This window comes from Larimichthys crocea, chromosome XXII (assembly GCF_000972845.2).
Source record: "Larimichthys crocea isolate SSNF chromosome XXII, L_crocea_2.0, whole genome shotgun sequence".
Classification (NCBI taxonomy): domain Eukaryota; kingdom Metazoa; phylum Chordata; class Actinopteri; family Sciaenidae; genus Larimichthys; species Larimichthys crocea.
In genome coordinates, this window is record NC_040032.1 from 2206557 (window position 1) to 2220631 (window position 14075).

General features: G+C 42.6%; 2 protein-coding genes across 9 annotated transcripts in view; one reads left to right on the top strand and one right to left on the bottom strand.

Moving 5' to 3' along the window:
- Positions 1-371: 371 nt before the first annotated feature.
- dnajc18 (DnaJ (Hsp40) homolog, subfamily C, member 18) lies at positions 372-8578 on the top strand. 3 transcript variants are annotated; one of them, XM_027273887.1, is made up of 9 exons: positions 372-896; positions 2136-2304; positions 3642-3787; positions 3889-4095; positions 4181-4293; positions 4549-4658; positions 4739-4911; positions 5350-5419; positions 6531-8578. In XM_027273887.1, exons 1-9 carry the CDS (start codon positions 770-772, stop codon positions 6532-6534), a joined length of 1119 nt encoding a protein of 372 aa, XP_027129688.1. In that variant the 5' UTR covers positions 372-769; the 3' UTR covers positions 6535-8578. The 3 variants fall into 3 exon arrangements, with proteins under 3 accessions (XP_027129688.1, XP_010736300.1, XP_010736299.1); XM_010737998.3 differs by having other exon boundaries at positions 372-598; positions 715-896; positions 5350-8578; XM_010737997.3 differs by having other exon boundaries at positions 5350-8578.
- The window catches only part of brd8a (bromodomain containing 8a), a 12866-nt gene continuing 5913 nt past the window's right edge, over positions 7123-14075 (bottom strand). The window contains exons 13-20 of one of the 6 annotated variants that reach the window (XR_002041500.2): positions 11208-11664; positions 11067-11110; positions 10675-10943; positions 10423-10515; positions 10249-10317; positions 9824-10158; positions 8771-8815; positions 7123-8578 (exon numbers count right to left, since the gene is read on the bottom strand). Coding sequence is in view for 3 of the 6 variants with exons in the window: in XM_010737994.3 (XP_010736296.1) it covers positions 8519-8578; positions 8771-8815; positions 9876-10158; positions 10249-10317; positions 10423-10515; positions 10675-10943; positions 11067-11110; positions 11208-11664 (1320 nt within the window). In the remaining 3 variants the exon portion in view is untranslated. Of the gene's footprint in view, positions 8579-8770; positions 8816-9799; positions 10159-10248; positions 10318-10422; positions 10516-10674; positions 10944-11066; positions 11111-11207; positions 11665-14075 lie in introns of those variants that run through there. The other 5 variants (XM_010737994.3, XR_003461507.1, XM_010737995.3 and 2 more) reach the window with 5 other exon arrangements.

A 14075-nucleotide genomic window follows, 5' to 3' on the forward strand; every position in this document is an offset into this window, starting at 1 on the left:
TATTTGTTTAATGAAGACAGTTATCAGCTAAATATGCTTGTTTTGTTGTTGTTGTTGTTTTTTATCTCTGTACCTTCCTGCTGGTTTCTCAAAGGCAGCAAGGTGCCCAATTACAGCCTAAACAAATCATTTTGTACATTATTCAAATCATTATTGAACGCATCACGTGCAAGAATCCGAGGTACCGTGAATGCAGCAGCCGCATACTGTCAGTGAAGTACACCTGCTGATGTAACTCAGCCTCGGTTTAATAAGCATATGTCATATGACAAGACAGAACATGATATGAATCAATAAAATGAGCCTGCCCTGCTCGGAAACAGGCAGAAACAAACAGTCAGTAACATTTGGACTGTTTCTGCACATCTCAGAGAGCTCACCTCACCGGATGTGACGTCGTCGCCCCCTGCCTCTTGTGCAAAGGGAGTCCGGTTTAATATAACCGGGGTGGCCTCTTCTCGCTTTTAAACGTTAACATAACGTTAAAACATCGTTCACGCTTTAAAATGCACGAGCTGCGGACTCGTTTGCAGTCTGACAACAACAACAACAACAACAACCGCCGCCATCGCGTGCGAACCGGATACTGCGAAGGAGTGTGAGTGACCGTCACGCAGCTGTCTGAAACCGAAGATAACCGAGCTATCCGCCGTTAGCCGGAGCTGGACAGGCTCTGCTTTGCCGTATTATTATTTTTTGACGCACATTGCACAGGTACCGACCTCTGTAGACGGCAACTGGACCGGCAGAACGAACCCGGGACTCTGACATGGACAAAGACGAAGCAGACCGGCTGATAGAGAAGGCGAAGCTGTGTTTACGGTCCGGGTGGAAAGATCGAGCGCTGCAGCTGCTATATGAAGCCCAGAAAATTTACCCCAGCACCCGGGCCAGAGGTAAAATTAGACTACGCACACTCTGCAATGGCAGGTTGACTAGCTAACGATGGTGAACCGGATAACGTATCCCTATGTAATAATATCTGTGTCAACGCATGTTCATATCAGAGGATGGTGCAGAGATTTATTATTTATACATGATAAATAAAGTGTGAGCTAACTTTTTTTTTTCATATTTTAAGTGTCTCCAGGCTGCACACGTCTGACAGTTGGCTTACTTTATGGCTTAATTGCTTTTGCAGTCATGACATCATAACCATTGATTCAGTTGTCATATTACTCTGATTACATCATGACTTTAAGGCATGGAGGTCAGTCTGTCCGGAACATTTCAACAACTTTGAATATGTGCAGTCACAAAAAGCATCAACCGCTCTAATGAAACAAAAGGAAGGCCAAGAGTTCATCGCAGTCACCAGCAGCAGCTCAGATCAGAGCCCCCTATAAAGGCTTCACAGAGAGTGTTCAAGCAGCTGACACATCTCAACATCAGCTGCTAGAGGAGGCTGTGTGTGAATCAGGCCATCATGGCTGAAATGCTGCAAAGAAACTACGACTGAGGGAACAAGAACAAGAGAACTGCTTATTCCCGTGGCTACTATGAAGAATAAAAAATCTGAAACATCCATTATGTGTAACCGCTTATCCTCAGCAGGTTCACGGGAGGGAGAGAGAGTTAATTGGTGACTGAACTGGCGACTGAACAAGTCTCCAGTTCAGTCACCAATTAACTTTTTATTAACTTCATGTCTTTGGACTGTGGGAGGAAGCCAGAGTACCCAGTGAGAACCCCGAGGAGACACGGGGAGAACTTTGTTAACCATTTAATTCTTATGATTTGATAGTTTTGATGAGATTAATGTTAATCTACAACGTAGAAAAGCAACAAAATCAAACCACGGAATGAGGTGGCGTGTCTGGACGTTGCTGTACATGTGTATGTCTGTGTAGGCAGGCAGATGACACGTGGAAGAAAAACCTGGTGAAACATGAACTAACAGAGTTAATTCTCCACCACCATAAACACCAAATGAAGGCTTTTTGGAAGAATGTTGTTCATGCAACTGAGTTTCAGAGCTGTATGTCTGCACACTCTATCAAAGAGCATTGAAACTCTTAATGTGGTGGTCAGACACCTTAGTCACATAATCCATGTTGGGTTTTTCTTTGCACCTGCCATGTAGACTTTTGTTTGTGGTCATGACTGAACTGTCATATCTCTGTTCTTGTTTGTAGTGCTAATAGATGCCATATTAAGGAATGGAGGTACCAGTGCGTCAGAGGCGAACCACGTGCCCCCGCCGACAGGCTGGAGAGACGAGGACATTGGACACAGTGAAACGAGTAACGCGAGTGGTGACGAGAAGAAGAGCTACACTGAGGATCAGCGGCAGGGTGTTCTCAGGTGCGCATACGGTTTTTACATCTTTGACATGAGTTTTTTTTTTACAAGGAGACAGAACTTACAGAACCTTTCTATGTGGATTGTGTGCCAGTACGACTATGCAGAGGTACTCAGAAGGCTGCTTTTTTAACCGTGTTATACCTGCGCCATGTCTCAGGAAAAGCAAAATGAATTGGGAACAGCTCTACAGCAGTCCAAAGTTTGGACACACCTCCTCATTCAATGTGTTATGTAGAAACACTGAAGACATCCAAACTATGACAGAACACATGAATGATGTGATAAACACACAAAATCTGTTTTATATTTCACATATTTTTTTGCTTTGATGGCAATTTTGCACACTCCTCTCTCATGATTTCTCATTTACACTGAGCACTTGTTGGCTGCTTTTCCTTTACTCTACACTTATCTGACTAAACATTATATTTTCATGTAGCCATGTTACATATCACATAAATCTTAAAAAAAAAAAAAAAAAAAACATTGAATAAACACAATATGTTGATCAGTTTGTTAGTGTCAGTACTTCGGTACGGCCACTAGATGGTGACAAAGAGCCACAGCTCTGAGCTCTCAGGGGGACTCTGTGTGTCTGCATTAAAATGGCTGCTGACTCCCCTCTGACGGACTCCAGGACAGAAACACGAGCAGCTGAAAGCTCCTGTCCGGCGGCACCAGAAGCTTTCGGTGGCATATTCTGCCAAAAAACGTGGATTTGTGTCAGTGTGACTGTCGCGCGTGACGTTTGCCTCAAACAGCCGCTGTGTTTGTGTGCTTGCAGACTAGGTGCGTTCGGGGTCACTGAAAAACTCGGAATTTCTAGCTCCGCGTGTTCCTATTTATGTTGTTGTGGCCTGGCCTTATATGTATTATATTGTATAATATTTACAAGATGTACATATGTTCGCATAAAAGTATGAGATACTCATCATCGTATCATTACTATTGATTAGTTAATCATGTTTCATGTTTTTTGGTGACTTTGCCACGTGAGGGTCTTCAGGGCTTAAACAAATACGTTTATTCAAGAATATTTAAGTGGAATATTCTTCAACGTGAAATCATTTTACATTTACATTGTCAGACAGAGAGCTGCTTCTTCTCTCTCACACTCTGTATTACATCCCACAATAGTGTATATCAGTTATCTGCTTTTTGTTCTGCATTATATATCAGAAAAACATTGGACAGGCAGACAGGCAGATACCAGTGTGTCTGTGATCGGTCATTATCAATATATCTGTAAATGTACATGGAACTAAATATCGCCTGAAGTGTACACACACTTAAAAACCTGCTGAGATTCACTTCCATGATGCTTTTTGTTTTTGCAGGATAAAGAATTGCAAAGACTTTTATGAAATCCTTAGCGTTCCCAAAAACGCCAGCGATGAGGATTTGAAGAAGGCGTACAGGAAGTTGGCCCTCAAGTTTCACCCCGACAAGAACTTTGCTCCAGGAGCCACTGATGCTTTCAAAGGTATGAGGAGAAAGGGGGCGAGGAGGAAAGTATATATTTGATATATCCCAGTGTGCATTTAATACCCACTGTGATGAAATGTTTCCCTTTCCTCTCAACAGCGATAGGCAACGCTTATGCAGTACTCAGCAGTCCAGAGAAGAGGCAGCAGTATGATCAATATGGAGATCAAGCCGCATCTGTGAACACACCCCAACAATCCAGCCACAGTCGCCATGGATACCACCGAAATTTCCACAGAGACTTCGAGGCCGACATATCCCCCGAAGAACTCTTTAACATCTTCTTTGGAGGAAGGTTTCCCACAGGTGAGCCATAGTGTGTGAGCATTTTGCAAGATCACTATATCACTATAATAATTCATATTATTGTTATTATTATTATTATCTCCAGGAAATATCCACGTGTACACCCACCAGGGAGCCTCCTACTCTCAGTTCTATCAGCCTCGTCGTCGACGTGCCTATGAGAGGCGTGAGGAGGTGGTGGAAGAAAACCAGAGTCAGGTCAGTGACTCTCAAAACATATAGAGAAATCCCCGTTAACCAGCCACAGTGTTCTGCTCTAATCACCTTTTAGTCTTTTAATCTTTACCATGCACAGAGAACTGCAGCAAAATGAGCATTTTTAACAGCTATGTTTTGATTTCATGCTATTCATCTCCTTTGTCACGGCTTCAAAGACAACAGTCCTGTGCTGGCATGAGTACAGTGTATCAGTGCTGCCTACATACGGTTTTATGCTTTGTAATCTTCCCACAGAATACCTTCACAGCGTTCCTGCAGCTTCTCCCCGTGCTGGTGCTAATCCTCATATCAGTGTTTACTCAGATGATGGCCACTAACCCTCCCTACAGTCTCTTCTATAAGCCGTGAGTGTGTCGTAGCATCAGCCTTAAACACAGTGACGATATATCGCTGTACACTCTAACGGTGTGTTTAATGGTGTCAGGGCCATGGGGTTAGTGGTGTCCAGGGAAACGCAGCACATGGGCGTGCCGTACTACGTGGATAAAAGTTTCGAGAAGGAGTACCGCGGATCAGCGCTGGGCGAGCTGGAGAAAACCATAGAGAGCGACTACATCGAACACCTACAGAACAGCTGCTGGAAGGAGAAACAGCAAAGTAAGCGAGCCGCTCATCCGCCTTTGACGGAGAGTCTTCATAAGCACACAAATTTATGCTGCATTCAGTATTCGTTTTGGAAAATATGCATGTGTGGGAATCTGCTTTCTGATGGAGAGCAGGCTGATAAAAACGATGCTGCTCTCATATATGTAGGTTAAACATTGCTGCAGCCAGGGGCAGTTGGCAGTAGTTAGCTGGAGTCTCTGCTGGTTGCCTGGCAACTGATCCCGCCCAAGAAATATTCCAGCACATAACCCCCATTAAAAGAGGAAATTGATGGTTTTTCACATGATACATTATGTTGTGATCTTTAGAGAAGCTGGCTGATTTTTATGGCTGTTTCCAGTCCTTATGCTAAGCTAACTACCCCAAAAAGCATCAACTGTTCCTTCAGGTGTGAAAAGCGTTCATGACTCATTCTGTTGTCCTTTTCAGAATCGGACTTGGCAAACTTAGGACAACTGTACCGAGACGAACGGCTAAAGCAGAAGGCGGAGTCAATGAGGTTGGACAACTGTGATAAACTGCATCGATTGGTCGGCCGTCAGAGAGGCAAATGAGGACTGTTTGAGAGAGGAGAACGCAGCTTCCTGACTGACTTTACACTAATGTATTTATTGGAAGTGTCATTTATCCAATCTGGCCACTTTGTGAAAGATGTCTTTTAGATACAGCGCAGGCAGTGGGAGATTATGCACTGGGAAACAATGTGCCTTCTCTCCTCTTCGATGGTAGAAAAATAAGAGTTGCGTGTTTGCTGCCAAACCTGGCGGCAGCATCAAGTGCGAGCTCACTGCGGCAGTGCGTATTCATGTGTCAGAGCCGTTAAACTTTCTTATAGAAATGGCATTACATACAGGGTTTCCCTTTGGGGTTCTGGAAGCAGTTGTATGTTCATACATACATGTTTAGGTTTTGTCGTTATTTATTTTCTTGAATGTTTCCGTGTCCTCGCAGACGTTTCCGCTGTATTTATTTAATAGTTAGTAGAGTGAATGTTACTGAAGCAACTTGGCTCATCATTTTTCTGTAGGAACTAATTAAATAGGAATAATAAATAATATTGTTGAGTTTGGACAAATCAGAGCGCATCTGTACAGTGAATTGACCTTTGACATAGGAGAAACCAACATTAGGGACTTGGTTAAACTGTGCAGCACCACAGCATTCACAGTAGAGTCAAAAAACATTTTCTGATTAACGTTCTTATTATTATTGACAAAAAATTAGCGCTCTCCTACAGCAGAGCACTGCTTGCATAGGTTTTTATGACATTCATGAAGCTTCCACCGTTCAGGAGCCAGGATATGTTTGAGGTTTAAGCGTGAATGAAGGCCACGTTGAGAAGTCATTTTCATTCGTCACGAGCAGGGAGTCAGTCAAAAAGCCCATTCGCTCATTCGTGTTCTGTAACCATGAGGCATGCAATACTTTGTAAACCTTCCTAAACTGCACAAGCTTCAGTTGTTTTGTTCTCAGAAAACTGCTCTTTGACCCACATTTTGACACTTTTTAATAAATCCTGTAACTTTGAATCTGTACTAATGTTTTATAAAGACATTTTGTTTTGAAAATCTTAAACAAATCTAATAGTTCTATTTCTATTTCTCCCACAGCTAAAAACCAGAGTTGTGACTTTTTCTTGGCATGAGCAGGATGACTTTCTGTGGAGTTAACTTTAATTCTTTATACCAGCTGGAGATCAATCAAACCCTATCCTATACACACATCTTATTCTTGTTGCTGTGCACTAAGACTGCCTAACTGCCTTAGCTGTTCTACTTTTGTGAAATATTCAGGTTCATCTCAAGCACTTTTAAGTTCACGTTTAACCCTGTGTTCCATATCGTTACTGTTGCATGCACCCTCGTGAGAGTTTGTTTATTAGTTACATGTTTATTTTGTGTGAACACATTTTCATGACTACTGACACTAAATAATTAGAATATTCAGGACTGCTCTGTAACTAACAATCATGTCAAGCCTTTACTGTGATCCACAAAAATCAGGTTTTGGTATCAGTCGGTGTGGTAGTACACTTCAGCAACATGTTTTCAGCCAAAAAATACTCTCAAATTAAAGATCTAAGTCAATGTGTTTGGGCCTGTGTGATTTATTCATTTGCGGTTTGACTCTTGTCATGTTGCAAGTTGAGTACCATCATTAGAAGACTACATATTCAATTTATGTAGGTTGATAATCACAAACTGGTCTTAAAGTCTCTTTATTTCAGGGTGGTCAGGCACCGACACTGAGAGTGAACATCAAATATTTGGATTATTGGAACTGGAAAAAACTTTTAAAATATCACAACAAAAAGCTGAGCTTTAACCAAACATATTTACTGAGCCACTCACTACTACACTACCACACATACAGTAAAGCATGAACATTTCTGTACATTTTAACATGTTTAAGGAGAGAATCAGACAGGTCATAAATGCTGGTCTAAAGATGTCTGACTTATTTCAAGGACTAGATGTACAACTTAAGATATTATCTTAGAAACGGTAATGTATATCCTTCAAGTTGTCAAACTAAAATACTTTTAACAGAAATACAAAAAAACACTTCATCCTTTCACTTTGCAGCGTCTGTGGAGGTGGTCAGAATGAAAACGTGAGCACTGTATCTGCACGGGTAAAGTGGTGTTTATGAGTTGGCTCTGGTTCTCTAAAAGCTATGAATGGGTGTAACTGATTGTTGGTATTGATTGATTATGATAACACTGAAAATGGCTTAACAAATGCAAAAATCTTCATCACTGGTCTTCTACCAGAGTGAAATGCTCGCAGAACTTTTAACAGTTTGGTGCCATGTGGACACTACAGTCTACCGTTCCTGAGAAATCTTGTTTTTCCTTACATCAGTGTCATGAGTTAGGTAAAGCAGACTTTCATTTAAAAAAAAAAAAAAAAAAAGGATATGTAATGCCGGCTATTTAAATCCCCCATAGAAAGATCTGGCGCCCTGGTAGCTCACCTGGTAGAGCGTGTACTCCGTGTACACGGACTCAGCCCTTACTGCTGCAGCCTCAGTTCAATTCCAACATGTGGCCCTTTGCTGTATGTCCTCATCTCTCCCTCTCCAACTTCCTGTCACTTCTCTTCAGCTGCCACGATCAAATAAAGGCACAACAACCCTAAAAAATAATCTTAAAAAAAATTACATAATGGGTTGAGGGCTCTTTATTAAGTCCACAAAACAGTTGATTAACATGATGTTTTAAAAAATACTGAAACCGATGTAGAATACGGATGTAGGTACTGGTTCATAGGAAGTGAAGTAACTCATCACAAACAATACAGCCATATTTAAAAGTGATCTAAAAGTTGAAACAATCAAAAACTGATTTCATACCAGCCATGAGAATATTTCTGAAATGAACATGGTCCTCTGATCATGGGATTACACAGTATGTAATCCATCTCTGCATGGCTGTCTCACAAGAAATGAGCTGCTCCGCATTACAGGCTACCGTTTATTGTGGAGCGCGGGTGAAGACGTTGTACCGTATGCAGGGTGAGAATCTGTCCAAATGACAGAGAATATGTTCAGTCTCGCAGCTCTGGGAACACTGGCGAATCGTTTTCATACAGTATGGTCATTTCTTCATCTTGAGGTCGGCTTCTATGGCACAACGGCGACCTCTAGTGCCACCATCCTACAGTCACAACACAGAGTGAGACACGAGCTGTTAGACTCCACTGCACAAACAAGTTGGGCTTAATCAAAATTTTATTCGATTTGACTGACTTAGCTCAATATTCATTCATTCTTTTCTTTGTTTTTGTAGTTTTTATTTAGTGTACTTCAGGGGGGGGGGGAAGACAAGAAAGAAGGGGAAAGTACTCACAAAAAGAGAAAGGAGGAAGGCAGGAGAGGACATGGAGACAGAGTCCTGTAAGAGGAGGCAACACAAAATCTTCAGCAGGAGGAAAGGTTGAAACGAGCGTCAGAAGAACACACACGAGAGGCCAGCTTAGACAGTTACCACTCACTTCCTCACTACGCTGAAAGCAAGCACAGATGAATATCAAGCAAGAGACAAAATAATGCACCGTGTTCCAGTTTGACTGCAGCTTGTGGATCATCTCGGTCTTGAGCTACTTATCCAGCATGTTCAGCTCATTGACTACATACAGCATATACTACAGACATACATTCCTACCTACCGTTCTTCAACGTATAGCGTTATGCGTTACACTAATCTCCTACCTTCAAGGCAACATCGAGGACTAAAATATTTAAGAGGAGCGTGCCGTGGCTACTACACCTGCCAGCTATGTGCTTAAAGGTCCGGTGTTTCGGGTTTAGCGGCATATAGTGCATCCGACTGAATACAGCTCGCCCCTTCCGAGTGTGTAGGAGAAACTACGAAGGCCACGTATCCTCGTCAGGCCAATTATCTGCCTGTTCATTCTCATCCTGTCGTGAATTAATGAATGGAAAACAATAGCTTTCTTGAAGGTAGAACATCAGTGTACAAAGCTTTGGTAAATAGTTGTCAGTAAGGTTCTTTACAGGATTTACATTACATTGTTGCCTACCTTTTATCAAAGCACAGTGAACATATTTACAATAAATCTCTCGTTTCAGTCAACCATTGGTTTGTTTGACCAGTGAGCAATGTTTTTGTGTATTAATACATTCAAAGATATTTGGCCCTTCAAGATGAGATCATTTATTTATTTAATTAGATGATCAACAGCAAGGATGATTTGGTGGATTCTGATTCAGGTTTTTATATTACGTGAATGTTCTCTGTAAGTTTACTTTGACAGCAAACGAAACCAATGGCTACATGAAAGGGCGTCATTCTACAAACTAAGGTCATGCTTTGGGAAACGGCAGGCAGATCTACTTCAGCATCACTTTCTTCTACCTTTAAGTCAGCCTGTTGTCTCACCCTTGTCTCTTCTTCTGTACTCTCTGCTTTTGTCAAAATTCTAGTGAAGCACCTTGTCAGTAGAGTCCTGTTTGCGTGTGCTCTCACGGCCCCTCAGGCTCTTGGCGCTGATACCAGACTCTGATGTCTCCATGATGAGCTGGGTGGCTAAAAACTGCTGGATCTGTTCCAGGACGTCACGCTGCATCTCCAGAGCCATGTGGTACACGTCGTGATCCAGGCCATTGTACATGACCGCGTTCTGAAACATCAGCATGATGTCCCTCTGGAACTCTGCGGTGGTCCGAATCAGACCGGTCTCAATGTTCTTTTTTATGGTGGCCAGGTCCATGGGCCTGTGGAAGTGAAGAGCAAAGACAGGGGTGAGATTTCAATTCTGCATGAGCAGTATGACCAGTAACCACGGTAAATCCTTTATGTATTACCTGTGCACAATACTGTGGTACCCAGGTGCAATTTCATCTGTTACTGGCTGCAGGAAGACATTTGCATACCTACAACAGGTTAAAGTAATGACCCATGTCAGTATTTAGACAAATACATTTAAAACATGGAACCGTATCAGTGGATAATGTCACTGTAAAGAGTCACATTCTGACCTGTGATTGGCCGCTGCACGCCACACCAGCATAATGGCTTTCTTCCAAATCTTGTGAGCCTGTAGAGCTTCCAGGTCCTCGCTGCACACGGAGCTGCACAATCGAGGTATGTAAGGAGGAAGCGTTAATAAGCAGAACCTGTTCTGCAACATACTTGTCGACAGGAATAAAAAAACAAGCTGCTTACACAACACCATAACCAATATCTAGTTTCTTTTCCGTGCTGCGTGCGCCTGAACATGTTTCACTCACAACTGTGACGAGGCGGGGCTGCTGGGGATGGAGTCAGCGGCCGTGTGGAGCTGCAGAGACGAGGAGGCCGTGTGCAGGCTGTATCCGTCCTCGCTCTCGCTGGCTGCGGGTTCTAGCTCCATCTCCCCGTCCGGCTCTGACAGGAATCCCTCCACCCCATCGCCCTCTTCTTCTCCACACACCTCTGGCTCGTTGATCTCGTTGTGCACTTTGGTCCCTGAGACGTTCTGTCCTCGCTTAATGCTCGTCCCATCCTCTGCCTTCATCCCCTGAGAAGATGGAGAAATGCAGAGAGATTTAAACATGGCTTGCAGGAAAACTGTAGAGCTGTGCATTTAGCATTTCAGTACAGCATTTACAAGCATGTTCGCTGTCCTCACTGGGTGCTATACCTTGGGATGCCTTTCTGTCAGTGGGCTATGTCCTAATACTGAGTCTGCCAAGATAATAAGAAGGAAATGGTTATGCAAAATGCATAAATGCATGCAAACTGCATGTTATGATGCAAGTAAATCATGCTTGGGTGTGCATACCTCCATAGGGTCTATCAGGTCTTTGCTGTGTCCACTTCTCACTCTTACATTTTATGGTGCCATCCAATGAAATTTGGCTCTTTTGCTGCACCATCTCTCCACTCTGTCTCACTGCCTCAGGCTGTGGAGGAGGTCCAGTGTGGCAGTGTTCCAAACTCTTCGAGTTGCATGAGGATGAGGAGGTGGGAGGAAGGGCCCTCAGTCCCATGGGTAATGCTGTGAGACAGTTATGTTGAGTGTTGCACAGAGAGGAGAGTTCTGTCTTCCCCTCGACGGTACTGTGAAGAGACAACGGCCGTAAGGACTGCGGGACCTCTGTGGGCACTGCTGGGTGAGGCTCGTGGGGCTGAAAAGGCCCAGCCTCCCAAGCAGCAGACATAGCATGGCCGTTCTCCTCGCACAGTGACAGAGCAGCCTCGACTGCAGCTGCATCCAAAGCCTCTGCAGCCTCATCTGCCTGTAGAACGAGACACACAGAGACAGAGTCTGGGTTTGTTTTTCATACTCTGCCACGTCCCTAAATCTTAGCAGTGAGGCTGGTGAGTCAATGAACACAACACACACATTTTTTAAAAAGAAGCTAAGTTCCCTTTCAAACCTCAAGCTGACATTATGTATGGCTCATTGTTCCAAAAATAAACCCGTCAGGCTCCTGCATTACCTTGTCAGGGTTTATTTCGCAATAATGAACAGCTCGCTGTACGTTATTACACAGCTATGTACTATAGAAATCAATATTATGTGTCAAATTACTGAGGTAATAATGATTTTATTAATTTATAAACATCCACTGTTGTGCATTTATAGCCTATTATTCATCACAGCTGCTGCTATACGAAAATAACAGAAAATCCGATTCCATAATTGACCGACAAGAATCGAGTATCGAACAAAACGATGCAATAAAGATGTTTTCACTTCTCCACAGTTGATCTAAGATTTTTATATTATATTATTAATATATATATATTATATATAATATATATGTATTTTTTATATATATACACATTATAACATATATATACATACATACCATACATACAATATATATATATATCTATTCTATATATATATATATATATATATATTCGCCTTTTCTGCACCTTGTCTTCGATGATGGCGATTATGTCCCCCACAGTCTTCAGGTCCAGCTCGTCTCCCATGTAGGACACGCTCACGTCCTCCTCACTGAGCTCTGACACTTTGTCCTCTGCAGAGACAGGCTGGCACGCAGGGGGCACAGACGGCACCATGACATCCATCTCTGCAAACAGACGGCAACTCGTTTTCAACAAGATTTTACATTTGAAATAAACATAGTAGCTGCAGCAGTTGTGAAAAACACAAATTTTCTACATAACATACTTAGCTCAGGCTTGTGTTTTAATATGAGCCACAGTAGATCTTTTTACCTGTTACCTTTAACAGTTGTACAAAGTAAGGGTCCAAACTTAAATTCATTAGCTACATAAGCAGGTACATTAGGGATGTTTGATGAGGGTTAGCCTGACGTTTTATATGGGTCATGTGGACAGACCTGTACTCGCTGAGACGGTGGCATCAACAGGAACGGGTGGCAGCAGAGAGGGGAGCACGGGAGGCAGAGTCTGCGCCGACCATGAAACCTAACGGGGCAGAAAAACTGGGCGGGTCCCGCTCCAGGAGACGAGACAACATTGGGGCACCTAGCATGCAAGTATTCATACACATTAACACACAGAGTAAAGGGTGCAGCGAAGCACAGGGCCAATGTGTGAGCACGAAAGCATACAGCATTCAGGATTCAGGAGGAGTAACTAATAAATACAAAACACTACTAATTAAGACTTTTTGTGCCAGATATTGATTGGAATGAAATTCTTTGCAATCAATTATACCTAAACACATAAAATACTTCTAATATGTTTCATGAGTCATGAGCACTTACCTGTTGCCTGAGAGAGAGGTTGACTAGGTGGAGCCAGCTGCAAGTCAAGCGCTCCTGTCATGTTCCAGCGTCGCCGTCGCCAATCTGGGACAGAACACGTACACTTATGTCAAACACACACGTATTTTTGTCTATTTTCTTGTACATAATGTGCAAATCAAGCATCATGATATATGTTCCCGCCAGCCTGTATCCATTATGTCAAAGTGACTTGTATATGTCCCCTACATCATTTTTAGAATAATAGGTGGATGACCGTTTGACAGGCTGTGTGTGTGTTTATACGTATTTTATATATATATTTTAGTTCACACACTGCAGAGCAGAGGAATGTGAGGAGGCTTCTTCTGACACCAGAACGCAGTGGGCTTCATCAGATGGAAATGAAAACAACAGGATAAGCCGGACAATCCCAGCAGGTAACTGTTCAAGAAGAACCTCGGTCAGGGACGGAAGAATGAGCTGCTTTGCTGCAATGGGAAATACATCACACTATACAAGAACTAATCATGACAAAAGGCTTCGGAGGTAAAAAAATAAATAATAATAAGTACATGACAGCAGCTGCCTGCGTTGTAAGTGGTGCAATAAAAGAAATGAACAGAACTCTCAGCAGTCACACAGGACACAAACAACACACAATTACAGCCTCAAATTCATAAAAAACAATGCAAAAATGTGATGTGTTAACTGTTAAATGTCTTTATTTCTTCGGGTTAAGTGATTTCCTGAACAAATGTGCCGTTTCTGTGGTGCAGCCTCTAAAGATTTTAACAACTACTGTGTCCAAAAACAGCTAACTTGTTAAGTACAGGCTTCAGAGTGCACGTGATCACAGATAGAAGCAATAACAGGGCAGTGACTAAGCTGCACTGCAATGGCCTCAAACAGCAACTATGAAGGGCAGATATGAAGAAGTGGAAACATAAAAAAAAAAAAAA